Source organism: Patagioenas fasciata, chromosome 11 (genome assembly GCF_037038585.1).
Source record: "Patagioenas fasciata isolate bPatFas1 chromosome 11, bPatFas1.hap1, whole genome shotgun sequence".
NCBI classification, from domain to species: domain Eukaryota; kingdom Metazoa; phylum Chordata; class Aves; order Columbiformes; family Columbidae; genus Patagioenas; species Patagioenas fasciata.
Window position 1 is genome coordinate 22796131 of NC_092530.1, and position 26521 is coordinate 22822651.

Here is a 26521-nt window from a genome sequence, read left to right on the forward strand (position 1 = left end):
ACCTGCTTGCTCATGCATAGAGTGGCAATGTCATCATTTTGAAGGGAACTGGTTATTCAGTTAAACAAATATATCAAGGGGTAGGAAGAAGAAGTAAAAAATCCAACAATCCAGAAGACAGTTAAATAGAAAAAAATCTGTCAAAAAAGCATGGAAGTCCTCAGTTATAGCTCATCCAAGATTTTATGGAGGGAAAAAAGTTCAGCTCCTTTGAGCCAATACTGTTTACAGTTGCTGCAACGAAAATTCTAATTTTGTGCTCTAATGAACACAAAACGATCCACAGTCAACCTTGGTAAAACTTATAATGACTGTGTAATTGAAATGACTTTGTCACATTAAAAGAATATTCCACAAAATTGTAGGAAATTGCCAAGAAGTAAAACTATGGCATGAGCCGCCTTGGATATGTGATACAGCCAGCCACATCATCTTTGCTGCTTGGTAAACGTCGGGCTGATAAGGCTGTGACACATTCATCTGCAGTCGCTCTCCTTACAGCATATTAAGACTAATTGTGAATTACAGCAAGTGCTTAATCGTGAAAGTGTGACCCAGAATTCACTTTTTAAAAATAGTGCTTTTGCTGTTATGCTATCTAAACACAATCCATACGCTGGGAGTCGCTACATGGTAAGCTGGCAGGTGACTCTCAATGTATAGGTTGTGTGACACAGGTGGACCTCCCAAGAGTTCCTCCATTTTGGAAGTCTTATGGAGAAGAGGCACCAAAGAGAGAACTGAGACTGCAGCCCACTGGGGAGGATATACATTCAAGCACTGACATGGGTAGAAGATTCTCCAAGATAGCAGATTTCTCCTGAATTATCCCTGACAGAACTGGCAGACACCTGACTTGCAGGCTTATATTCACCATGATGCACCTTGGGGGCTTTTTACTCTTTAAGTTTTTCCCCTCTCTTCCCTCTACCCTGACCTCCAGGAGGGCCCATGCCTGTCCTCCAGTGGGCAAAGCACTTGGCTCCCTCCACTTGCCTGCACAGACACTTTTCCACTGCCCAGGGACAGGGGCTGAGTCAATGGAGAGAAGGTAAGTACCAGGAAAGAAGCGGTTCTGCATTAGTAAACACATTAATATTTAACAGCCACCGTGCTGCAATACAGAGGGATCAATTAATATCTGAAGCCCAAATTCTCTTCCAATATAATGCCACTTAAGCAGAACTTGGCTCTAAATACCACACTTTCTTCAGTTTCAAATAGGAAACAAATATTTTCTGTTTACTTAGCACAACAATGACTTCAGCAAGCACCTGGGGTAAGTCCTGTAAAGAATGCTAATACCATCACAAATGCAACACTAAAGCTTTTTTTTCCTGAGTATTAGTATTTCTGAATGGTCTGGGGATGGGGCACCTAAGCATCTTCAGGAGAAATAAATTAATAATACCTCCCTGTTTTCACTGTGGTAAGAGTTTTTCTGGAGATCAGTATTTCAGAAGCTCTTTCACTTGAAAGACAAATCTGATTCGAGATGAAGTTCTGTTACGAAGAAACTATTACATGTGATGACACTGGTTATTGAAAATTGAAATGAAGTGAGAGGAAGCTAACACCAACTTGTATGAAATTCTGCTGTCTTTGAAAGACACAGGGAACTCAATATATCTCATCATCAAAGTGAAGCCCATTGGGAACTGAACTACAGTTGTATTGCAGAAGGTTGCTACTTGATTGCTAGACCCAAAAGCGCTAAGCCATATGCCACTTACTTCTGTGTCTAAATAGCTTACTGTGATTGATACCGAGGGTGGCTCTCCTCGTCACAGTGAAACAATCACAAAGACAACAGAAATTAGGAAACAGAGCATACAGGTTATTTTTTACAATCCTAATTTTTAACCCTATCAATTCCTGGAGTTTAATGTAATTTATCCTTTAATAAATTCACTCGGTTCTTTTTCTTTCCCCAGCAGAACACCAGCTTTTGCACAGACCTTAGCTTGCAACCCACCTTCAACATTTTTTTCTCTCGCTACTGTTTGTGTGTGGCCAGAAAAACCTGATTATAAGGGCTCGGTGTTGGCCTTGAGCGTAAAAATATTTCCTGCTTTCTTTAGAAAGATTTTTTCCATCGTCCTTGTGCCAATCTCCTTGATTTTTCTTCCTCACTCATCTGTCTCTCTGAATCAGCCTTTTCCCCGCGCTCCTCCAGACTCCCCACGCTCAAAGTCGCTCCAAGGTCAGCGGAGGGCCCTGGTGCGCGGGCGCTCCACGTGTCCCTCCCCGTGGCCAGAGGCAAAACGCGCTCTGTTTACAATATGCTCACTTTCCACTTGACAAGGCCTGGAAGCTGCTACGTATATCTCAACTTAGGTCCCACAGTTAGACTGAGCTCAGCGCTGTCAAGATATGGTCCACTTGTACAGTTACAGAGCCAGCAAACTGGCAGGGTCTGATGGATGAGCCGATACTTGCACATACGTTACATCTGTGATGTGAGCGGTACGCGACTCAACGCAGCCTTGACATGCAACACAAACCAAACATCAGCTCCGACATCACTAGCACCCCTGCTCCAACCGTGCTAATCTCTTCTTTCATCCCTGATCTTTGCAAGTCACATAGCGTTACAGCACTTAAAGGAATATCTGCAGCTTCCCTGCCACTATTAATAAAAATATTTAATGCTCTTGTTAGGAGGCGCAATTTGATTACTGAACTGTTATCCAACAAATCCTGAAAGCAATTCAAAGTAAATTTCCCTAATATGTCTATTTTTCTATCCTGCCAGAAGGGTTGCTAATGAATTTGCTGCTTGAATGCACAGACAGATTGGGAACTATAACTGTGCTGGCCTGGGCAACATGGCACTGGCACCAAAAACCTATTTGTACCCATGCAAAGTTCCCTCTAGAGTATGTCTCTCATCCAGAGGTGATTTTCCAATAAAATCAGGCTCGATTATTGCAAGCGCAGGAGCAACCCCTGAGGGAGTATATCAGGCAATTCAATACTAGGAAATGTTGTATGAGGCAAAATTAACCTTGTAGCAGTGTTATTTCCTGAAACATTATCTAGCTTTTGCCTTTCTTTTGTATTCATCGATCCTAAATGACTGGATATTTTTCTCTGCTTCTCTCTCTTAGCTCAAGATCATTATTTATTTGTACTTGTATTTTAAAAAAATAAACTCTTGAAAGACACCTATTTTTCTTTTATTTCACTTACTGCCAAGGTAAAGGACTGTTTGCCCTATGGTAGGCACTTTTTTTGGATATCTAAAGGTTGATAGCAAGGAAGCCCACCTTTTTGCCGCCCTATTTCCATGACTCTGCGAGGCAGAGGAAAGCTATCAGATATGGCCGTGAGGCCACAACCCAGAAAGAGCAAGGAAACTTTCATTTCTCCTCTCACACCAAGGTAAAAATAGGAGAAATGCGAGTCTCGCAACCCAGAAGAGAGCAGGCATAGGCCTACGGATTTCAAAGATACTGTTGACAGACTCAGTAGACCTCAGTAGACCCACATACCCGGCTCTCCAAGCCGGGGATCTTCATCTGCACAGTGTCTAGCACATGCTAAAACCGAAATAAACTACATAGTCATATATGTAAACTAACACTACTTACAGTTTTGCTGAGGTTATTTGTCCTCCAGCAGCACAAAAAGGGCATAACAGTGAAATTCAGGGGTATGAGACCTGAAGGCTGGTTCCGATGCTGGGCTCATCCAGCTGTACTGAAACCAGCAGAACACGTACTCTTGTTTATACCAGGATGAGGCCCTTTCTTCAATTTTGCCAGCATTTGTTGCTTGGTTGCAATATCTTAATTGCTCAGAAACACATTTATAAAGCATTAATTGAAAAAAGATCACAGGTAGCTAGAAAACAGCTGTTACTTAATACAATGCTCGAAGCAAACACTTAGAATAATTGTTTGAATAAATGTTAAGTGTCTTAAAAATAATAACAATAACCAGAAAGGCAAAGACAGAATCTACAAGAAAACCACAGCATGGCTAAGGAGAGAACAATGGGCAGTCCTTTGATCAACAGCTGATACATGCCAAAACCGAAAAAAAAAAGAATATTGACCTTAAGTGACTGATTTTCCTGCCAAAAGAAAAAATTAGGGAAAAAAAAGGTTTTGTTTGGCTCAAGCTTTCACTTTTTCACAACTTTTAAAAATTGACCTGAATTTGATCTTGACAGGCTGTATCACAATGAAGCTGTAAAAATGTGGTTTTGAAAAATCACGTAAGTGACCCTGTGAAAATGAGAATACTTATTTTTGTCCAAGTGCAAAACTCCTGGCAAATTTTACACAAATGCATGATTTTGAACACCAAACCTATAGGGAGAGGCTGAGGGAGCTGGGGTTGTTTAGTCTGGAGAAGAGGAGGCTTAGAGGTGAGCTCATCACTCTCTAGAACTACCTGAAGGGAAGTTATAGCCAGGTGGGGATTGATCTCTTCTCCCAGGCAGTCAGCAATAGGACAAGGGGGCATGGGCTTCAACTCTGCCAGGGGAAATTTAGGCTGGATATTAGAAAGAAATTCTTTACAGAGAGTGGTCAGGCATTGGAATGGCTGCCCAGGGAGGTGCTGGACTCACCGTCCCTGGAGTTTTTTAAACTGAGATTGGACATGGCACTTAGTACCATGATCTGGTCAATGGACTGGAGTTGAACCTAGGGTTGGACTTGATGATCTCTGAGGTCTTTTCCAACCCAGTCGATTCTGTGATTAGCTTGGGTCAACTGGCATACACATGTCTTTGTGAATAAAAACACACAGAGGAGAAGGTTTCTCGAGCTGTCTGAACTTCTGTGATGGCTTCTAAGCAACACACCTGGCTTGGTAGCCAAGGGCACCTCGTGGCTTGGTACAGCCGGTGGTGCTCGGTATTGATGGTGCGTGCTCAGATTTGTAAGAGATTAGATGAATGAGCTCTCAGAGTCTGTTCATCTCATTGTCTTGTAAGCAAACGCTGTGCACTACACAGGACGTGTGGTAATTTAACCATCTACTATAAATTATACAATCAAGTTGGAAGCATTTCACTATAAAAATATATTGCACCCATCTGAAAAATGGGCCTTCTCTCTAGGTACCTGCTGCGGTGGTAGCTGAAAACCTTAATAAAGCACAAACTATTCTATATTTCAGGACATAGCCAATGTGACTCATTTGTACAGTTTTAAGTCCAAACAAACTGCTAGTCAACTAAATTATAACTTATTACCACAGGCTACACACTTTTAATACATTATGCGGTTGAAACAGGACTGATTTACTGTTTTGGGCTCTGCCAGTAGTTATCATGCATCATTTTCCTAGAAATAAAAATAGCCCTACTGTGGTTATCCTTTGGACTGATAAAAATATATCTAAGAAGATGTGTCAGATGAAAAAATTCAGAAAATAAATGTAAAATATTAAATAGAGTTATTATTTTATGTCTAAAGTACTACATCTTCCAGCTGCTGTGATGACTTTGGAATAAAGCAAAAGGTACTGCAAAGAGGAGAGAAGATCTAAAGGAGCAATTGAGCTCTGATAAAACCACATGAGGATAGCTGAATTGTCAGAGCTTTGCAAGAGTCAAAATTTACATAAAAATCAGTATTTAAGGATTAATGCGATATCATCAGAAAGGATTTAATGTGTGCGTTTCTTTGCAAACAGTTTAAAAGCGGTAGTTCTATAATCCATTTCCAACACTAACCTTTAACTTGTAAGAGTAAAATAATCCTTTGCAACATTTCTAGAGTTCACATTCTGCTGAGGAAACATAGCCCCCCTGAATAAAAATCACTGGAAACCAACAGTAGCACATGGGTAGTGGTTTTCACAGAGATACTCCAGGTGCCGACCCTGCCATGAATATTGCGTGTCTGTACAGATTCTACCATATGGTCTAACATGCAGAATCGGTGGCATTTGGGTTTTTTGAGAATTTTTGGAGGAACTTTATTGCTGGTGCAATAAACTGATCCCATTGAAAGAACTCTGCACCTGTGCAGATGCCTAAGTGGACGGACTAGGAGGATCAGGGGCTAAAGAACATTGTCTATAATTGACTGTAAGCAGGCTTTTTCCCAGATTTCTGCTGGGGATTTGAGTGCTTTCACATGCTAGACTTAAAGTATTAAAACATAAATATGAATGGATTTCTTTGAGAAATGAGTACGGGCAGGCAGTTTAGGCACTGTGTTGTAATGGATTTTTAGAACTAATTGAATTGGTGCTGGTTGATTTAGTAGTTCGCCAGAAATAGTCTGAGGAGAAACAACGGGAAGGAAGGTTCAGAAGCAGAGACTAACACGAGGTGGTGTGGAAATTTCTTGGGAGCTTTCCTGAGAAAGAGAACTATAACAAGTTTGGGATTTTTATTCCTTTAAAAGTGGTTTAAGTCCTTTAGTAAATGTCTTTAGGTACACATACACAAATGTCCATAGATGTCTACGTCTGCATGTATGTACATATATACACAAATACCTATATGTATATATGGCCATCCTCGCATTCAATATCCATGAAAGGGAGGTTTTTCCAACCTAGACATGACAAGCTTTTTTTTCTTCTTTGATTAAATACAGGACACAAGACACCCTGCAGTGGAAGAGCTGAGCATGTGTACCAATGGCACACCGCCCCGTTCGTACCTCCATTGGTTACAAGGGCCTGATTTGATGGGTTAAAAACAAACCAACCTTCAGACCTAGCCCACTGGCCTGCACTTTTGCCAACAGGAGCAAAGATCTGTTGACGGCTACTGCTATTACAGCACACATTAGCTGACCCTCAGAGTCCGACCTGCTTGCCCTCCCGCTTAGTGAGTCAATAAGAAAATCCTCTGGCTCTGCATGACTTGCTTAGACCTCAGACCTTCCATGCAGAATAAGGGAGGGAAAAACAAGGTGTCACTCCAGCTGGTAAAACAAAGATATTTTTTTAAAGTGCAGACAGTAGAAACAGTCACTTCTATTCCATGTATAATCAAGGATGAAAAGGCCATGAAAAATACCACTGCGCTTTGCAAATGAGAGGTCAATTGAAATGTCAAAATATCAAATGTTAATGGATTGCATTTACAATGATGGTTGGGACAGAAAACCATACCAAGTCAGATGCCCTTCTGAGGAGAAGATGAGTTTTATGGCAAGAAAAGACAACAAACACAAGAAGTCCTTCTGGTGAACAAACTTGTGGCTGATAGTAAATGAATATATTTTGAAAATATAGCAGTGGGACTTTAACACTAGCTATAATCCCAAAACATGTATCTGGAAGTCATTACATCTACAAAAAATTTAAGTATATGCATGTGTTTGGGGAAAATGCCATCGCTTTCTACTGAAGGTTTTTCAAGGGACTATAAAAGAAGGAAGTATGAAGGACACTCACAGAAGGCAATGTTTTCTTCCCTGAAGCAAGAAGTCAAATATTCTCACAGTTCTACAGCAGTCCATGGACTACATGGACCAGTCTTAAAGACATTAATATTCCATTTTAAAAACCTAATTTCTCCTATAAAACTTTAGTATTCCCTAGTTTGAATGACATCAGGATCTGAGGTGGTCCTGTCACTTAACCCACTGCTAAAAGACAAGTGATGTGGTCCAAGTCAACATAAGCATGATTCCTATAGGCTTTATGCTGATGTGGGCTCCCATTATCTACCAAGTCTAGAAAAAAACTGGGAAGAGTGATCATCAGTTGGGTTTCAGAACAAAGCTGCTATTGAATTTTAACAATGTCACTGTCCTCCTTTTCTCCCAACAAATCACAGGGTATATAGAAGTTTATTTCCTTTGGATGCGTCCTAGTTCAAAACCATTTCTCATATAACAGGTCTTTAGAAATCATAAACTGTCCACAGGGTAAACTTGTTTTAAGTCATGTTACCTCTTTCAGACTCAGAAGAGCATGAGGACCAGCAATTGAGTAGGAAAGTATCTAGGACTTGCATCCAGGAAATCCCTTTTCTACTAAAGACTCTCAATGTAAATTAGGATAAAACCAGTGTGAGAAAACAAGTGCTCCTTATATGACAAGGGCAGAAGAGGATAAGTTAAATGTAATGGATTCTGCATCTTGGTGGCACATACAGACAGAAAAGGGTCTTATGTTTTTTGAAAAGTAACTGCACTATTTCCACCCCCCAAAAAAAACCCCACAGTTCTGCAGACACAGACTTCTTAGCTACTTTCTGTGTGCTTATTTATAGTAATATCACGTCAGATGATGCTACTAACACATAAAGACAAGTTCCTATGGATATGTTGTATGCTGCAGTGCCACAAGCAACATGGAATTGAGACCAAGTCTGAAGGAGCCAAATGCCACCTCCATCTATCTTGGCCATCAAGAAGTTCAGACCAGTTAGTCTAAGCACCTGTAGACACTTGGATATGAAGAAACCAGCTGTTTGGCTGCCTTACTGAGCTGTAGTAAGGAAACATCCTTGTTTTGTTTTTTCTCTCTATCGGTGCTGAAGAGATTCAATAGAACAAAAAAGAACAATAAACTTCCTCCCAAGCATTAAACCAGCAACATTAATAAACTGAGCAATGAAAAGTAAACAGACCATTTCTACAGAAATCTTTGTCATGCTCCTGAACTAATACATTAAAGAGTGGCACTATCAGGCGCTGTACAAGGACTCTCTATAAACCACGGTCTTTAAAAAGGAGTGATTTCTGATTCTAGTTTTGTAACACAAGAGCTATATAAACACAGTGTAAAAGCAAGGAAATTTTTTATGCTAATGACAATCATGAATATTTTATATATATATTTATATATGTAAAAAAATACATATATTGTAACAGATGACAACTACAGTTAGATTCAACTCAACTTATTAGTGCATGGCTTTTAGCCAAAAGCAATTCACATTTGCAGAAGTGTACTATCACATATGTCTTAATAACAGAAATGTGTTTTTAAAAACGTATGTGATAAGTCACATATGGTAGAAGGAATCTGTACAGCTTTCAGCCCTTATGACAATGAAAGCTACTAACTTTATTTTGCATAGCTGAAGAACACTAAAATTCAAATGAAGTTCTCTTTGACATTTGAGAAGTACAAAAGCAACAACTAAAAGCTAGACACGCATGTACTAAGTCTGGCTGTGATGCTTATATAAACACAATCCATATCTACTACTGCTATCTTAAAGACACTATTCTTACTTTTGTCCTGTGAGGTAATATTTTAGCATACAATCATAATTGTATACAGGTACCTTATATAGTTACATGTCACTGAATAATACTAGGCAGATTTTTCAACTGTTTTGTTATGAAGAGTGTAATTAGTATGTATAATGGATTCCCTGTGGTACTAACTGAAGCTGCCACCACGAACATAGTCAAAGAGAAGTTAAACGATCAGTTGGGGGAAACATGACAGGGTGAAATAAGCACGTGTAGGTGGAAAGAGCAAGACTGTCCATCTGGCCTTCTTCCATTCCAAAACGTTACACTTACTCGAGTCCCATAAAGGAATCACTTAACCTAAATCACTCTTCCCCCCACCTCCCAAATCTTTCTGGTGGATTAATTGGGCATCAGTGTCACATACACACTGTTTAATGACTGCAAGGCTCAATATCCCTGTCATATGTGGGAAAACTCAATTCAGTTGAGTCATTCCTGAGAATTTGATTATAAATAAAATTATATTTTTTAAGTGAACGAACCGCAAATTCTTTTTTTGGAGTTGTTCCCCAGGAGTCTCATCACCTTGAAACTCCTTGATCCTCTAGAATGTGAGGTGAAAGCACAGCACATTTCACACTCTCTTTAAGCAATCACCAGCTAACAAGGATTTTAATTCAGCCTGCACTGAATTTGAACTAGCTCTGTAGGCAAGAAATGTCCCTTGTCTTATTAGAAGTTTCGTGTGCTACCAGGTCCCTGTTGGATCCTATTTCTAATTTTTATCAGATTGAATGAAACATAAAGAGAGAGCGGTTTATGACTGACTTGCACCCTGCCTAATCACTCCAAGTCTTCATACACATTTTGCGTTCACTGTATAAGGTGTAAATGACTATACACAATGGAAGCCAAGTGAGAAGTAGAGCTATATTCTTTTTTATGTGTGTTAAAATACAATGATTTGTGAGTCCTGTCAGTGCATGTTCTTACAAATATAAAACCACTCCAGTCCAAAAGCCAGTATGATCAGCAAAGTACTAGGAAAAGAAGAATGTTTCCTCTGTCTGTAATGGGAATATACTGTTACTGGGACTTAGTTAAACTGCAATGATCATCTACTGAAGCTAAAAATACGTGTTTTATTGGTACATAAGCACCCATTAAGACTGGAGTATTCATTATTTAAATAGAATCACCGATTGCTGGTAGCTTTAACTGAAATTGCCTTTTCTCAAAGAGCCAGGACATCTATATAGCAACTTTCCTAATTCAATGATAAATGGTTGAGTGTTGCTGCTAGTGCCCTAGGATTTAAGAACTTCTCATAAAATGCCCTGGAAATTGCTCCCTGGTAGCTTGCTCATCCTTCACAGAGCCCTACTGTAAAGAGCAGAAACATACGTGTGTGTATGTGTGAGAGAGATGCACACACAGAGTGAGAAAAAGCTCTTAATCAACGGGATGGCAAAGCCTTGATACATAGGTGCAAAATATTTCCATATGTCTAGAAATCATTTGGCACATTCCTAGTTCTTTCCCCCCTGTCAGAACTTCTCAGGGACTGCAATTAAAAATCACAATCTTTCTAGCATGTACAAACCTCCCCAAGGCTAGGAGCACTTTGTATGTAGTATGATTGTGATATTATTTGGCAGTTATTCGTAGACAACACATTAATTTATGGAAACTGGATGAAACTCGGGGAGTGCAATCATTAGGGACACATGAGAAATCGAAAGCTTTCCTCAATGATATTGACCTTTGTATAGTTATGATTAGGGGCAACTTGAATTCTATTATCTCTTTCATCACTCCTCTTACTGCCCTAGTCCTTTTAGTGATTGCACACAACTTCGTTAAACTTGTATTTTCAAATGGATAGAAAAACAACTTACTTTACAGGAATGTTTCTCAATTTTGTCTTTTCGGCAGCCTGTAAACAGAAGAAGGGTGGGGGAAACAAACAGTTAAGCGACACACCAAAGCACAAACAAGCCGTGAGCAAACATCAACCCATGGATGCTCTTCAGCCATGCACACCCAAGCAGCCCTGACCGAGGCAGGGGGGTGCAGGAGCCAGACCCTTTCAGAGGGACAGTGCTACAGGTTTTAAATACTTCTGCCCCAGTTTGTGCTGTCAGTGTGGTTTGTTTATACTGGCCACGAGTGTTTAGGAACTGCTCATTCAGGGTGATTACTTCACTTCCCGCTCCGAGGTCTGGCCCCTTTGTCACAAGCTATCTGTCCATATCTGGAACAACAGGGAAAAATAAAGGGAAGAATGGACTCCGTTTCCCAAACAGTTTTTATTTGCCAACAACAGAAAAGGGCAAAGGATGACCAAATGTTCAGATCAATTTCCTCTTGTGAAACCTTTGAGAAAACACACTCCAAATCATCTGAATGAGTAAATCTTTGGGCCTCTCGGCCTGCACCACCTCAGACATGGAGCCTGGTTCCAGTTTATTGCTGAACCCATTGATCTGTGTACAGTCCATTTATCATTCATGAAAAGAGCCAGTGATCTTCACAGTATATTAGAAGAAACAACTCAGATCATCTGTCAACGGCCCTCTTATTTCTGTTTCCCTCTCCACGGGGATTTCATCTCCTTCGATTCTTCTTGAATTAAAATGTTGCTAAGCAACACAGCTGGGGGCACCGATGGCAGAGCCGCGCCAGTCTATCACACGGCTTAAGCTGCTCGAGATTTTAGTGGAGATTTTTTTTTGAATGCTTCTGTGGCATAATTATGTAATCTGAACCAACCTTGCATCCCCCTTCTGATTTTTTTCAGAATAGGTAAATAACGTTTTAATGCAAGAGGGATTGAAATATTTCATTCAGATAAACCAGCACTGTCGTATCATTTCAGAGAATTCCTCCTTGCATTTGCAGAACAGACTGTAATAGATTTAAATGTGGAACGCGGTCAGACGGTTAGTGAGATTACAAGCACGGGTAGCGGTGAAAGGCAGAATTCAGACAACTGATCCATAAACGTATTATAGTAAGAAAAGTTTTAGTGCTTAATTACCTTCAGAGATATTTTTACAAAGCCTACCAAACCTGAAGACGAGGGTAGTGGCGAGGCACTCGAATCTCCGCTATGTTTAGGGATGGGAATAAAATGGTTCCCACATAGGAACTGCCAATATTACTGGTCCTGAGAACAACTCACATAAACCCTTGAGGAATTAAATCCTTTATGACAACTGACTAATTTTTGAATCTTCTTGGGTCTGCACAACTGGGTTCCAAATTTTGCCAGAATGAGTTTTCCTTTGGGCTCCGCCATGGCGATAGTTTTTCAAAATACCTGCCGTTTTGGTCTTTTTGCCTCCAATCATAGCCAAGATAAAATTTGTGTTTAAAACCATAGAAAAGAAACTAATTATGAGTTTAAAATTCGGGAGAATTAGAGCTGAGATGGGGCAACAGCTGGCTCCCAGCGTGCGAAGAAAAATGTGTTTGGTACATTTGGATTATGTTTTCCATCCAAAGAATCAATCAATGAATGCGTGATAGGAAACAACTATATTAATTGTACAGTAAGGCCACTAAATAAGACACTTAAACCTCAGGAAATGCTAAACTTAAGATTGTGCAAGTAAGTGTTACAGACCCAAACCTAATTATGCCCTCTCAAACAAGCCTATGATGAAATGAGGTCTCTGCCTCATTAGCTAGATAATGTGAGTTGTGCCTCTCTCCCAAATCTCCCTTTTTCAGCTGCCACGTGCAAATGCAGTCAGAAGCATGTTATTAAGAAACCTTTCTGAGTAATAAACTACATGTAGCAACACACAAATGCTTAATTTAAAGCGGATTAAAATGCCATCAAAAACGGCATTTCAGTTTCCCAAGCCTCCCACTAAATGCCAAGTTTCACTCCCATCCTGCAGGGAACTAACATTTTTTTCCAAGCTCATAAACAGCCTTCCACATTGGCAGAAGTTGTTTAGTTGTTGCTGCTTTGTTGTTGTGGTGGTGGTGGTGGTTTTGTTTGTTTCTGTCTTTCTTTACTGTACAGTGACATTTTGCTTGACCTGCCAATATGCTAAATAGCTGGACTTCTTGGTTCAAGCATGTGAAACTTCCATCTACATCAGTTTTTCTTCCCCTGAATTATTAAAAAATCAGTACGCAAAAACTGACATCAAAGTACAGATAAATAAAAGCAAACTTAGGAGTGAAGAGTGTCTAGCATCACAAGTTAATAATAATAATGCAGTTGATTCTAATACAAAGTAAAGCAGAAGATATTCTGGAAAGCGTGTCCATGATGATGTGAACTAAACGGTTTGCATGAAAGGCTAAAAAAGATGAAGATATTTCAGGGAGTGAGAACTGGCAATGTCAAAGTCATTGAATATTAAAGAGCAGAATCTAAACTGGATGTTTGATTTTTGACTACTCAGCTATGTTGATGGCAACTGTTTACCCTGAAAGAAATGTGGTAGCTCTAGGGACAAAGAATTATAGATGTATTTTATTTTCTTGGACCATGACCATTCTAGTGCATATTTTTCCTTAGATTTTTACATGGAGAACTTCCAAATTTTTTTCTCTTTGTTACTGGGATAAAGTACTCTTCCTAACTCTGCAGAAGAGACACATGCTGGAGGGACAGCGTCCTTCACGCACAAGCTTAGTCATATAGAGTTTTAAAGAAATGTTGTAAATGCTCAGGTTAATCTGTTGGATGATGAAGCATTGCAAATGATTCTGTTTGCCTTTAAGTGGGACCATGGTGATGTTAAACACAGCACAGAATACATGGCAGGGGTGCTGTTTGACAAAAAAGTGCAGGATCTGACCTGATTTTATTTGTCTTGTAGGTGTTGCTCATTCATTTTTCAAAGTGTATTTGTTGCGATCTCATAAGCATGCCCAGTGGCACAAGATAAAGAAAGGCAAAATCAAAGTGACACTGAGTAATTCTACACATTAAGCTTTGATGCAGAAACATATTGTTTGAAAATATGTGGTGTGCAGCAGGTCTGTCAATTACAGCTAATTATTTTTCTCTGATCAGGAAGAATGCAATCTTGTTTTAGGCAGGTTTCTTTGAAATGTAAGTCTTTTATATAACTTCATTATAGGAAAATACTTCTTCCAAATTACTTTTTTTTTTTTTCTGGGCTGCGTAGCTATTGACTCAAATTGTCTGTGTTGAGTAGTTCTCTCTGCTTTGATAATTAACTTTTGATCATTACTGAATTTAGCAGCTCTAGTCAGATGTGTTCATAGCCATTCTCCTCAACTATTTCAGTGTTCATCGCCTTTAATCTTTGAACAAAATGATCTCATTGAGTCTCCATCAGCCTCGCTACTCCGTTAATAATTCCTGTTTCTCATCTTCACGACTGAGTTTGATTTGTTTTAGACTTGATGAGAGCTTTTGATTATTAATTTAAGATATTTCAAAGACAAACATGTTTTAAGAGTTATTTTTTATCTTATATTCCTAGGTCTTTACAAATAAGAAACTGGTTTTAACTCCACAACGATTCCTAAACTTTACGTATTAAAAGAACTACCTGGAAACAGAGCAGGTAGGAGGTCCCTAAAATATGATACATGTGCCCTGAGTGGGAGATGACGCTGCAAGAGATTGGAATGAAATTGAGCTGGTATAATGTAATATTCAATGGGTGTTAGGAGAATTACATCATGGGACCTTTGCTAATTTTGAGCTTGGAAACATGCATTAAAATAATTTAGGATTATTAGAAAAAGGAAGCCAGAGTGAACTAGACAATCATTCCACTTTAATTTCTAATTTCCTTCAGATTTTTTTTTCAGTTATGGCCTTTCCATAATTGTGCCTCTGCTCTCTAAGACCTTATTTTAACAGCTGACTCTTGTGTTGAAGATGAAGAAAGAAGATGAAGAATACATGAAAAGCAGTAAGATACAGAGGATCATCCATCAGAGTGTATTTGCTCATGACTTTTATAACTGTGAATGACTCCTACCTCTTATGTTGCATTACACCTGATTTTGATGGTAGTTGTTCTAGCATTAGTTCAAGAACCACCTGCACTGTGCTTTACTTGATTTGCAGCGTGGATATACCCATAAATCTTTTTTTTGTTAGCAGGTATTTAACTATTGTACTAAAGAATAAACACGGGAATGAGCACAAATTGCTTCTACATTGAGCACAAGGAAACAAAATGTGAAAAATGATGCTTTTCTTCATCACTATCAATTACCAGACTGGCTTTTGGTTAGAAAGCACCAGAACAAATTACTCCAGTCAGCACAACTTTTGTACATCACAAAGACCTGAGGAGAAAGAACTGACAAGAGGCTGGCTCAGAAATATCAAAGCGAAATAACTAGCATCTGCAGAAGGCACACTAGATTTTTGGCCAAGTGTTAGAGAGGAACTGTCTGCTATCCAAAGGAAAAACATATTTTCCATTGCATAACCAAAAATCCAGGATTTCCAGGGAAACGTATTTCATTTTGATGCAGTGAGATTAGACAAAAAGTATTTTTTAAGAATGCCTCCTCACCATCTTGATTCAGAAGGACTCATCAGCCACCTGAGACGACAATTGCTGAGCTTCAAAGAGTCTCTTAGAGTGAGACAGATGGCACTTCATGCCACTGAGCATGCTGGCAGAAGGAAGGCCTCCATCCTTTAACTTCTTCCATGAACTGCTGCAAATCTCACTCTAACAGGTTAATCTCCCAGTCTGTAACCAGTCTGTTTGGGTGAATAGCTAAGTGACTCCACACAAGTAAGCTTACAACCCACCATGCTGTTCTCCTGTCCTGGAGGTATAGAAGAGAATCCCTGGAGACCCAATTCAACAATCCAACAAAAACAAAGAAACTTTCCCTATTAGTTGAGTTATATAGATAGTTTTATGTATATCTCTATATATCTTTGTAGATTATAATTTGTCTTGGAAACTATAGCATGCTTGTATTTATGCAGAATGCTTTACCTGTGATCCTAAGCAACAAACCAAAACCCACTATGTATTGACTGAACTGTACTGTGTTTATTCTGTACTGGCACAGTTGGTGCTAACCACAAGTTCTTGGGGAGGAGAAGAACATAGTGTGCAGCAGACAAATAATCCAGAATTGTGCTGGGAATCAGACAGCCCAAACTTGAGGGCTGAAGGATTACTGAAGATACATGTGATACATGCATAAATATGTGTGTTGTGGTCCTTTTTTTTTCTATACATCACTGGCTACACTCTCCTCTACCTGTCCCCTAATGTCAATAGAAGAGATTGTATTTCTTTCTTGCTAATTGCCTTTGACATGAAGTTGACAACCTTGTATTTGCGATTCTGTGTGCAATGTTCCGGGTCAATCTCGCCTCGAGGACAAAAAGCCCAATGTTCCTGTATTTAGGACCAGAAACAATGGAGAAGATGCTCTCCTCATCATGTCATATTTTTTAAAAATAAGCATTTTTCCTTCAGAAGCCAATCATGTGGGATGGATCAGGTAAGATCAATTTTTTGAAATATCAAGTCGACAATCATGTGGTATCTATAAATCAGAATGGTTCATTGAACTCTCACTGTGTGTGAACTACAGAGAGCTTCTCATCATTGCTCTGAGCAACGCAGTAACCTTCATGGCTTCCCAGTGAGATGCTCAAGAATACTTGAAATACTAGAAATGTAATTTTAATTGGTGTAGTGGAGGTTGGGTAAAATGAAAAACAGAGTTTAAGCGACCAAATCTAAACCAGTCTGTCTGTGGGTCAGGAGTCAGCTTCACCTTGATATAAATGAACTGCTTTTAATTGAGCAACAACACAGACATATTTAGATTTCTATCAGCACTTTTTCCCAAATCCCTACCTTTCCATCAGGTCAATGGTGGGAATCAAACTAAGAAAGTGTGCAAATAAAATGTGACCACTTCCCATTCTCGAAAGATTGTTCCATATTTTTTTAAGAGATGGAGAAAAGAATTACACGCACTGAGTGCGTACTACACTCTGAGGAGTGCTTGTTGCTTGTGTAGACGTACCTGAGCTGGTTTTAAATTAGCTAGAGTGGGTATTACAAACATTATTGCTTTTGTGGCACAGGTCTCAGTTTACTCAGTCTTGGGTGAACTTTACAATAGACTGCTATGGCTGTCAGTGAGCAGACGTATCTCAGAGATAATGTACATAACATGTACACTTATTTTAGGCACAACCTGGACTTAAGTACCAATGTACCTTGACAGAAGAGGCTTGAAACAGTGCCTTCCTTTCCTAATCATTCTGATACATGCTGTATTCTTTCAAAAATGCTTTTGATGGGAAGTTGCTAATTGTCCTAATTTTGATTCCTCCATCCAACAAAGGAGAAATTGGAGAAAGAGACCAGAAATTCTACTGATTCAACTTTTGCAGTCCTAAAAAACGTTTTCAAGTTGCTTTACAAAACGCTAATCAATGTCTCATGAGGTCAGGAGATTTCAGTGCTCTCACAATACCAATCGACTTGGTCATTGCAGAGTTCTGTGACAGAGAACAGAGCTCCTGGCTACAGCGAGGTCAGACTTTTCATGAGAATTGCTTCATTTGAAAAACAAATACACAGTCTTGATGAGAGAAAAAGCTGGGAAAATTGTACTGAATGGTCCATGTCTAGCAAAAAAATTCTAAATCGAAATTCTGGTTTGCATCATAATTTCCTGGCAAATACTGTTACAATTTTACCAATAATGACCTAGGTTTAGCAGATGATAATCCTCTTTTGAAAATATAAAACATCTAGCTAGGAATAAAGCTCAGTATTTGTTGTTGTCTTACTTCCTGATGATTTTTCTAAAATGTGTTTTGATGTGTTTTATTAGCCCTCTTGATGGCTAATAAATAAAAAACCAAACCATTATTTGTTGGGTGTAGTCCACAGATGCATTTCAACATGTTATTAACATGACTGAAAATCTTGAGGAGGCAAAAGAAACAGAGAAAAGGTCAAGAAACATTTATAAAGGAAAGAAAAAGTCTTCTCTGAACTTCCCCCAAGAAATAAGCAGCAAAAGGCTCGATTCAAAGAATCTCCTGCAACCTCCCGGTGCCATTGCTGACAGTGTCCACAGCCTGCGCATTCCTCAGTTTCCCAGTTCTACGAGGAGAGTAATTCTTTGTATCTCTATCCCTGAAACTTACGTGACCAGTGCTGATGTTTTGAGATCTTACACTGAGGTGTACTTTCAGTGTGCAATGTCCCATTGTTACTTTGGCAGTGTTCACACAAGTTATAACTTGCTGTGTCAAAACGGCAAGGAGGATAGGTAAATATCTCGGAAACAGCCCCTTGTACCCCTGCTCATTTGCAGTTCATGCCCTTAGATTTTCCTTTGCGGCAAAGGCTTTTATCTCACTCTTTTGGGAGTCCAACCTGTCCTTAGCCTCTTCCCTACTCTAAATCAGTGAAGAGTTCTCCAGACTTGGGAAGGAAAGCAGCAAAGAGTACCAGCAGTGACTGTGTTGGAAAGATGTGAATTGATGTTGCTAGTGTTCATGCCACCCATTTATTACCCATGCAGGACTAAAGACTTGAAGGATTTTAATTTATATGGAACGTTACATTTATACTGAATGTTAAATATATTACGAACAGGTAGCAGAGGTAACAGAGGTAAACACACATGAAATCACTCTTTGATGACCTTGATCTGGTTTAGTACATTACTTAGCTGACTTAGCCAATTACTAAATTGCACAGGTCCAAAAATTAGACTCAATATTATTGCCATGAAATCGGTAATTTTGTAAAGCAGGCACACTCTCTGTGAGAGCACACTGCCCAAATCAATTGCACTGTCACAGTGCGGTCCTGACCTGTCCCTACGAGCGGGCAGAAGGTCCGTTCTGGGACGATTCATCCTGCTGGCACAGAATGGAGCACCTCCAACCCCAGCAAACCTTGCAGTGGCAGAAGCATTTATCGTAAGAAAAATTAAGGTGCTTAGTTCTCATTACTGTTCTCTATCTGGAATATCTCCAGGGGAGATCAACTTCCACTTCTTCTCCCCCTATTCTGGCTGACAGAAGCTAATTACTGGATTTATCATGCCCTTTTCATCGCCTACTTTACACGTGTTCTGCCCACCTATGAGTCCCGCCACTCAGACTTTTGCAATCCCTCCAGTCTCAAAGCCAGCACTAGCACTGTCCTCTACTGGTGTGAAAAACTCCCAGGAATTTCGATTTTGAAGTTCACCAATGTTTGTCTGGACTTTCACAAAAGAGTGACGCTGCAGATGGCCAATGCAAGAAAGCCAGACACTTTCTTTACCACAGTGCTTCGCAAGGCATGCGTGATAAAAATCACACTCTCCTTTTGAGGAGAAAAGGGAGATAAATGTTTCCTGTGTGGTCGGATTAGTAAGTGTCGACCACTAAGATGGCCCACAGATACCAAGACTTCAGATTTATTTTTACAGGACAATATGGTCAAGTCTGGCTTTTCTCTTAACAACAGCAATGCTGATGTTGATTATCTCACCTGCTGCTGCCTCTGCTTGCTGCCAAAACAATACAGGGCTTTTACATAAGTGGCATACACAGCAAGGAGGCCCTGAGGAAATACATTTTTCCTCCTTGCTTATAATAAAGACTCCTTTGCAAAAACATTTGCGCACAAAGCATGCACAGACACAGAGTACATGACCCATCCTGCAACTGAAAGCTGCATCTCCCTCCTCCCTCTCACCCCAAAAAGGCTGGCAGATCTCCAGTATCCCATCCTTACAGCTGTACTGAGGAACAACTGGCCTTTCCACCTCTATTTAATTAGTGATGGAGGCATCATGTCTTTTTTAAGCTTCTCCTTCAGGTGTGTGATGTGTGATGCTATGGCTCACAGAACCTGGCCGCTTCAGGTTGGTGGCATGAAACACTAACCTCAAGAGAAGCACCTGTTTAAGAGAGCACTGAGGGGCTATGAAGTGCCTGCTTACTTGTGGGGAAGTGAGGAGAGGACTCCTTCCAGCTTTTTTTATCCATCTGATCAATTAAGGCATTTCCTTCCCCCTTCGTTAGGGCTGCCTGCCTGCCAGTATTTTCTTTTACTGTATTATTTTCTCTGCTATGATGGAGGGTTTTTGAGACACCGGGCTGCCAGTGCGTACTAGGCAACCCATGGAAAAGGCAAGTTGGTGGGAGGCACAGGGCTCATCCAGCCCTGTGGACAGAGCACTGGCCCAGGCTGCCCAGGGAGGTTGTGGAGTCTCCTTCTCTGCAGACATTCAAACCCGCCTGGACACCTTCCTGTGGAACCTCAGCTGGGTGTTCCTGCTCCATGGGGGGATTGGACTGGATGAGCTTTTGAGGTCCCTTCCAATCCCTGACATTCTGTGATTCCCTGCTGGTCTGGGCAGTTGCTGCCCCCAAGCCCAGGTAAGAGCAGGGCTGCAACCCACAGGGGCAAACTCGCTGTTGTTGATCTGCTGCCCTGTGCACTCTACAGCAACCATCTGTCCTCGGGGTTGTATTAATCCCCTTCCTCACTGATGGATGACCGCCACAATAACAAGACGTGTGGGAACAATTATGTGAGATTCTGTGAATTTGAACAAGTTAAAAGCCTTTGGTAACACTGTATTTTAGTGGTATGCCATGTTTTTTACCCATAACAGCAGCAAGCTCAGCCCAGATCTCATTGTGGTTACCGAAAGCTTCTGCAGATAATAAACGAATATCTGATATGAACCTACGTCACTACCATGTGAATTATGACCTTAGACATGTCAGCCATCAAATCTCTTATTACCAAAGATTTGCCTAACAGAAGCCAGAGTATCCATTTTACACAGTTGATGATATATGATTATTTCAACTGGTACTGTGCAAAATAAAATGACTTCAGTATCAATTAAAATGGACTGAGGTAGCAAGAAGAGACATATCTTCACAAAAAGATTTTTCATGCTTATAGACTGACAAGGTTAGAGAATGATTCTATTATCATAATAGCTTCTGTTTTCATTAATGGCTTAATGAAAACATTTCCCTACAATTACAAAACATGACTGCAGATCTTAAACACTGGAATGTGGGTTCTTTATCAAAACACATGCTGCTGTGGCTACAACTGATGCTGCATCGCTCTGAGATTTCAATAGAACCCAATGACAGATAAACTGTTTACATTAAAGGACTCTATCAAAGTTATTTTGCACCTAGTTTCATCCTAATCCATCTGATTTTTCTATAGCTTTGACAAGATGACCTCTCTCACTGTGTGTGCAGTATTGATGTCATTACTGAAGAGCTGTTCTTCAGCCTTTCTGCTGATAACAAAGTAAATGGAAATGTAGAGAAACCTTGGGGAGGTAAACGGCTTGTTCAGGATCCAGCTAAACATGGGAAAAAATACAACAGGAAAGGGTATCTATTGTTGCAAGGAAAGTGGTCACTGTTCCACTTTAAAAAGAGTATACACTATATGATGAAGGTATACTGCATCTTAGAATTACATCAACTTCCAAAAACTTTACCTTGAGTAAAGGCTTTGAAAGCTCAGTATGTATTGTAAGAATTCAAAGCTCAGCCTATGGCTGATCACCTTTTTAGACTCAGCTACAAAGGCAAAAATTTTGTATGTAATTACCTGATACTAACCTAGTGAAAAAGAATTATGTTTGTCTAAAATACAAATGATAGAGCAAGGCCATGGATTATATGCATGTCTTGTGTTTGTATGGTTATCAGAGAAGTGGCAATAAAGCAGCACTCATTAAGGGAAGGAGAAAAAAAATATAGAAAAGAAAACATCCTTATTGATTTGTTCTGCCAAAAACACTACATACATAAAATACTGAAAATGGAGCAGGTCTGTAACTAGTATCAAAGTTTCTTTGGTTCAAAAACACACAGAACACTAGCAATGTGCTTTAAATTAAGTACACATTTCAAAGGTTAACAGGACTGTTCCTTAGGCAGAAGAACAAAGAGGAGCTGGTTAAAGAAAATTGGGTACACTACAGCTACTTAAAATACTGTATCCAGGCACAACTCATTTGGATGCCTTTGAGCTCAAAGCTCATTTGAATTATACAGAGGTGCTTTAAAGAACAAAAATACTAGCCTGTGTTTTATCTATGCTCTTTTAGCTGAACTGAGCTACTAATTAAAAATCTTCACTGCTCTTCCTAATTTCTGGTGTATTTTTTTATTAATAACACAGTAATAAAGCCATCGAAAAGCTCTGTCCTTCCTCACAGAAGAGTGTTAACATCAGCATCTCAGAAATGCCTTGGCATCTAATGGTCTTACTAATAACATGCCTGTTATCCACCTTTACTGTATTTCTCATAGCCAATCTAACAATATTGTGCAGTAGAACTTCTGAACACAATGCTGATCCATATGCCAACGTTCCTCAGTGACAATACTACAAGAGTTTACAATCCAGGCAATGCTTAAATGTAACAATATCTCTCAAATAATACATTAAACAGATGTGTTTCTGGTATTATAAATATGTGACCTAAAAATCTATTGAGTTGGTCAGCATGCATATTAAAAACCATTCAAGTAGGTAAAATTGTGAATAACTTAAAACTTTAAAGACAGCAATTTTAATAAAACTGTCAATACAATTTTCTTTGTAAAAACATTTGAGACTGATTATGCTGCTTATATTGAAAGAGAAACACAAGGTCTATATCTTTAGATCTTTTATTGAACTGTGAGCACAGCATCAATAACTGCTTCTCAGCTGTAAATGAAAATTGATTCCAGATCTAACCCGTCGTTTTCTGTGTGTCTTTAATCCCAAATCACCCACAATGAGACGTAAGAATCAGCATTTTGATTACGGGACAAAGCATGTGTCATATGGCCAGCTCCAAAGTGTCTATGCTGCAGATACTGGGGGTGTGTGTTTACATGTGTTCGATGGAGGTGATAACCGCGCTCTCTGCAAGCGAGGCCCAGACAGTGATGACGGGAGTTTGCAGCTGGAGTGGAGTGACTTGTAACTTGCCTCATGCTCTGTTGCAAAGATCAATATGGTCCAGAGCTTTACAGATCAACCTTTCTTTCCATTTCTAATCCCCTCTCTTTAAAGAGATAGGGCAGAAGTTGCTAAAGTGTGAAGGCACTGCCAGTGCAATGCCTGAGGGATAGAGCAAAGCTGTGCTGCTCTACTTTGCAAGGCCATAGTGTGCGACAAAAATTGAAAGGACAGATACGCACAGTCATTCATCCAGGAAACCTAAAAAACTGTGGGATTCTTTCATATAATGTGTATAACTTTGTCTGTACCCTCTATTTGTAATAAAAGATGCAACCATACACGTGTGGGATACACATGAAAGGTGAAGGTTTCCCTTAAAGTGCAGGGCATTTAAGAAAGATGCTCAGTGTGCTTCCTGCCCAGACAGGTCATTTATTTGTTATATCATTGGAAGCGTTCATGTTTGGAATCCCTAAATATACAGATCATAATCCGTTTCTTAAGAAGATATTTGGAAGAGCTTAGGAGATCTGAATCAATTCTAACCACTCCGAGTGAGATGAAGCTCAAACTGCCAAGAAAACATTTTCTATGCATTATAAAATTTTGAGAAACTACATGAATGGTCCTTATTGTGCTCTCTTGTCTGTTCGCTGATTATACTACAAACAGAATTACTGGAAAGTCCCATGGAGTTTTGGTGCAGTCTGAGGCTTCCTACAGCTTGGGCACATCACCACCCAACAAGGACTCAGGCTGCAGCCCCTGAACTGAGAGCCATGTGACACTGTTCTTGAACATCACACCGCCTTTGGTAAGAGGTACGCGGGTACCACACAATGGCAAGGACGTTTTGAGAGCTGTCAACACTCCACTGTGCAGTGTAGACACAACCATGTCTTTCTTGCTTGGGATTAACATCAGAGATGACACCTATTCAAGTCAGCAAGGGCTTTTCTTTTGATGTCCGCAAATGCGGGTCCAAGCATTTGCTGCTTCTTTCAGTAATGATACATGATTTCATTTTAGCAGTGTAAATTGTATGTATTTGGAATAACCCTACTGAAATCACTAGAAAATCACTACTGTAGGAAAACAAAAGTAACTCGTACCTGATAATATAGTTCTGTTTCTATATTTTGGGCATCTCATTATCACAATGTAATTCTACAAGACTATTTGGGCAAGTTTCCAATAGATCAGGAAACCTGCTGGGTTCATAAGCCAGCATGTTTGTACAAACAGGGCATTGCACAAGTGCAGGCTTTTGATCCTTTGGCTTCAGATGAGAGTGCAAATCTATCTCGGTGCTAAAAAATACTGACTTGTATAACTAAGGGATCAACTTACATCAGAAGGTAAATCTTTCCTGGTATGACCCTAAAGAGCAGATTAGGTAGGCTGAAGGAGAACATTTAGGCGGTTTAAAAATTAATAAGATAGATCAACTTATAATTAATATTTCCCAGCCTGAACAGATGATTTTAAGCTGAATTTTACCATTACCTTCCTGTCTGTTGCAGCTGTTTACACAGTTGAACCTATTGCATATGTAAAGTAACATGAAGGATGAATTTAACAAAGCCTTTTTTTTTTCTTTTTCCTGATAAGAATGTTAAAAATATGAATTTCACCAGTTTTATTTCCCAGCATTATCCATAAATATTTCTAAAGTGGGAAGGATAGAGAATGACATGAGCCAGTTTACTGAAAATGATTCTTCATTAACCTCCCATGTACATGGAGAGACTTTCTGTATTGATTTACAGCTACACATTGAGGGTTTTCCCTCTCATAAATGCGAATCTCAGGTTTACTATGGATAGACTCCCGTTCCCTTACTCACTGACTAGAACAAAACTTACAGACCCAATGTTCTTGGGTGCAATTGTGCAAATAACCTGCAAAGTGCAAACCAACTCTGCAGTTGTGATGGTGGTTTGGTGCGGTCGTTTTACACTCACATCCAAAAAGATCATTGATTTCAGAAACCGATTGTGAAACACGTGGAAACGGTTCCACAGTTACTTTGGCACAATGGTGGGCGGAAACTCAGAGCACGTTTAGCTATTCCTGGGTGATATCATATGTGGTATCTTATTCCAAGGCTAGTAAATCATATTTAATTCAATCCACTTCACAAAGTTAATTCAGCAAACCTGACAAAAGGCATTCCTGTTTAAGAATAAGTGTCCTTCCACAGAGGATCTATGCACAAGACAGATTTAAGCTAATGGACTCTGCAGCACCTCCAAATGCTTTTGATGCAAATATAGTAAACCAACATCCAATCACATTCAACTGATGAAACAACCTGGTCAGATTATATAGTCTGTGCACTCACATCAGATGTATCTACCTGTTCATTGTCATCTTCATCACTGCTGAGTTTCAGATCATCCTCAAGCATTCTGAAAATAAAAGAGAGACAATACAGAATTACGTTCAAGGAATTAACTTCATACACAATGGGCTGAATCTTCTCTTCAGCAAAGTCAGGGGAAAACTCCTGTTCAGTTCAACAACACCAAAATCAGATCTGCGATAAGTAAACTGATTACTATTCTGTGTATGTATGTATTAGCCCTTCTATGCGATGCTAGGTAAGAACAAATGACTTTTGGACTCATCCATCATAAATTGGGTCAGTCAGGTCCTCTTTCATGTCCTCTTTTATTGGCACATTGTCTCATGGTGATTAGGCCATATACATCAATGGGTATTTCTAAATCAGAAGGTGGAAGGGAAAGTCAGTTTTGAGACTGTTAACAACTGAGAAAAAGTCCTCCATGTTACACTCTTGATCTAGGGCACCACTGATCTTTGAGGCCAGCAGCAATCCCCACCTTATGGAACTGAGAATGCAGAGTGGAGAACAGCAAGACAAGGAGGAGCTTGTTTGAGGTTTGATGGGACGTTAATCTTGTTAGTATCTAAAGGTAGACCAAACATTTTCCAAGCTAGGAATCCTTTAGTTCATATCCCTTCCCCTTCCTGCCACCCCCTTTTTTTAAATACAGGTTGATGCCACATCATCACTCTCAGCCCTTGAGTTATAGAGAAGGAAACTCCTAAAAGACATGGCTGTCCCAATGACTTCTTCCTTTTCTTTGGCAGAAGAAAGAGTTGAACAATGAATATCACTATATTAACACTCATACTGTATTTTTTCTTTTAATGTGAGACTTGAGCATGACAAAACACATGGGGTAGAGAACCATATTATTTGCTGTTACAACTTCGCAGAAAAGGCCTCGTCTTTCAAGGTCTGTCTACCTAGAGAGACATGACCGGCAGCCACCAAATACATTCCTGTGCAGCTTCCCATAAATTCACATTTTTATCTGGTGGTCCTCCTCAGAGCTGATATTCCTTTGAGCACACTTGTACCTCATATCCATCTTTTCACCTTGACAAATTCTCTTATCACAG

At 39.7% G+C, this 26521-nt stretch overlaps 1 protein-coding gene across 10 annotated transcripts in view; it reads right to left on the reverse strand.

The window, feature by feature from the left end:
• The window catches only part of AFF2 (ALF transcription elongation factor 2), a 326277-nt gene that overhangs the window by 62658 nt on the left and 237098 nt on the right, over positions 1-26521 (reverse strand). For 6 of the 10 annotated variants that reach the window (XM_071813581.1, XM_071813582.1, XM_065846892.2 and 3 more), the window contains 2 exons: positions 25434-25500; positions 11033-11070 (listed from right to left, as the gene is read on the reverse strand). In XM_071813581.1, the coding sequence (XP_071669682.1) occupies positions 11033-11070; positions 25434-25500 (105 nt within the window). The remainder of the gene's footprint in view (positions 1-11032; positions 11071-25433; positions 25501-26521) is intronic. The other 4 variants (XM_065846895.2, XM_065846893.2, XM_065846898.2 and 1 more) reach the window with 1 other exon arrangement.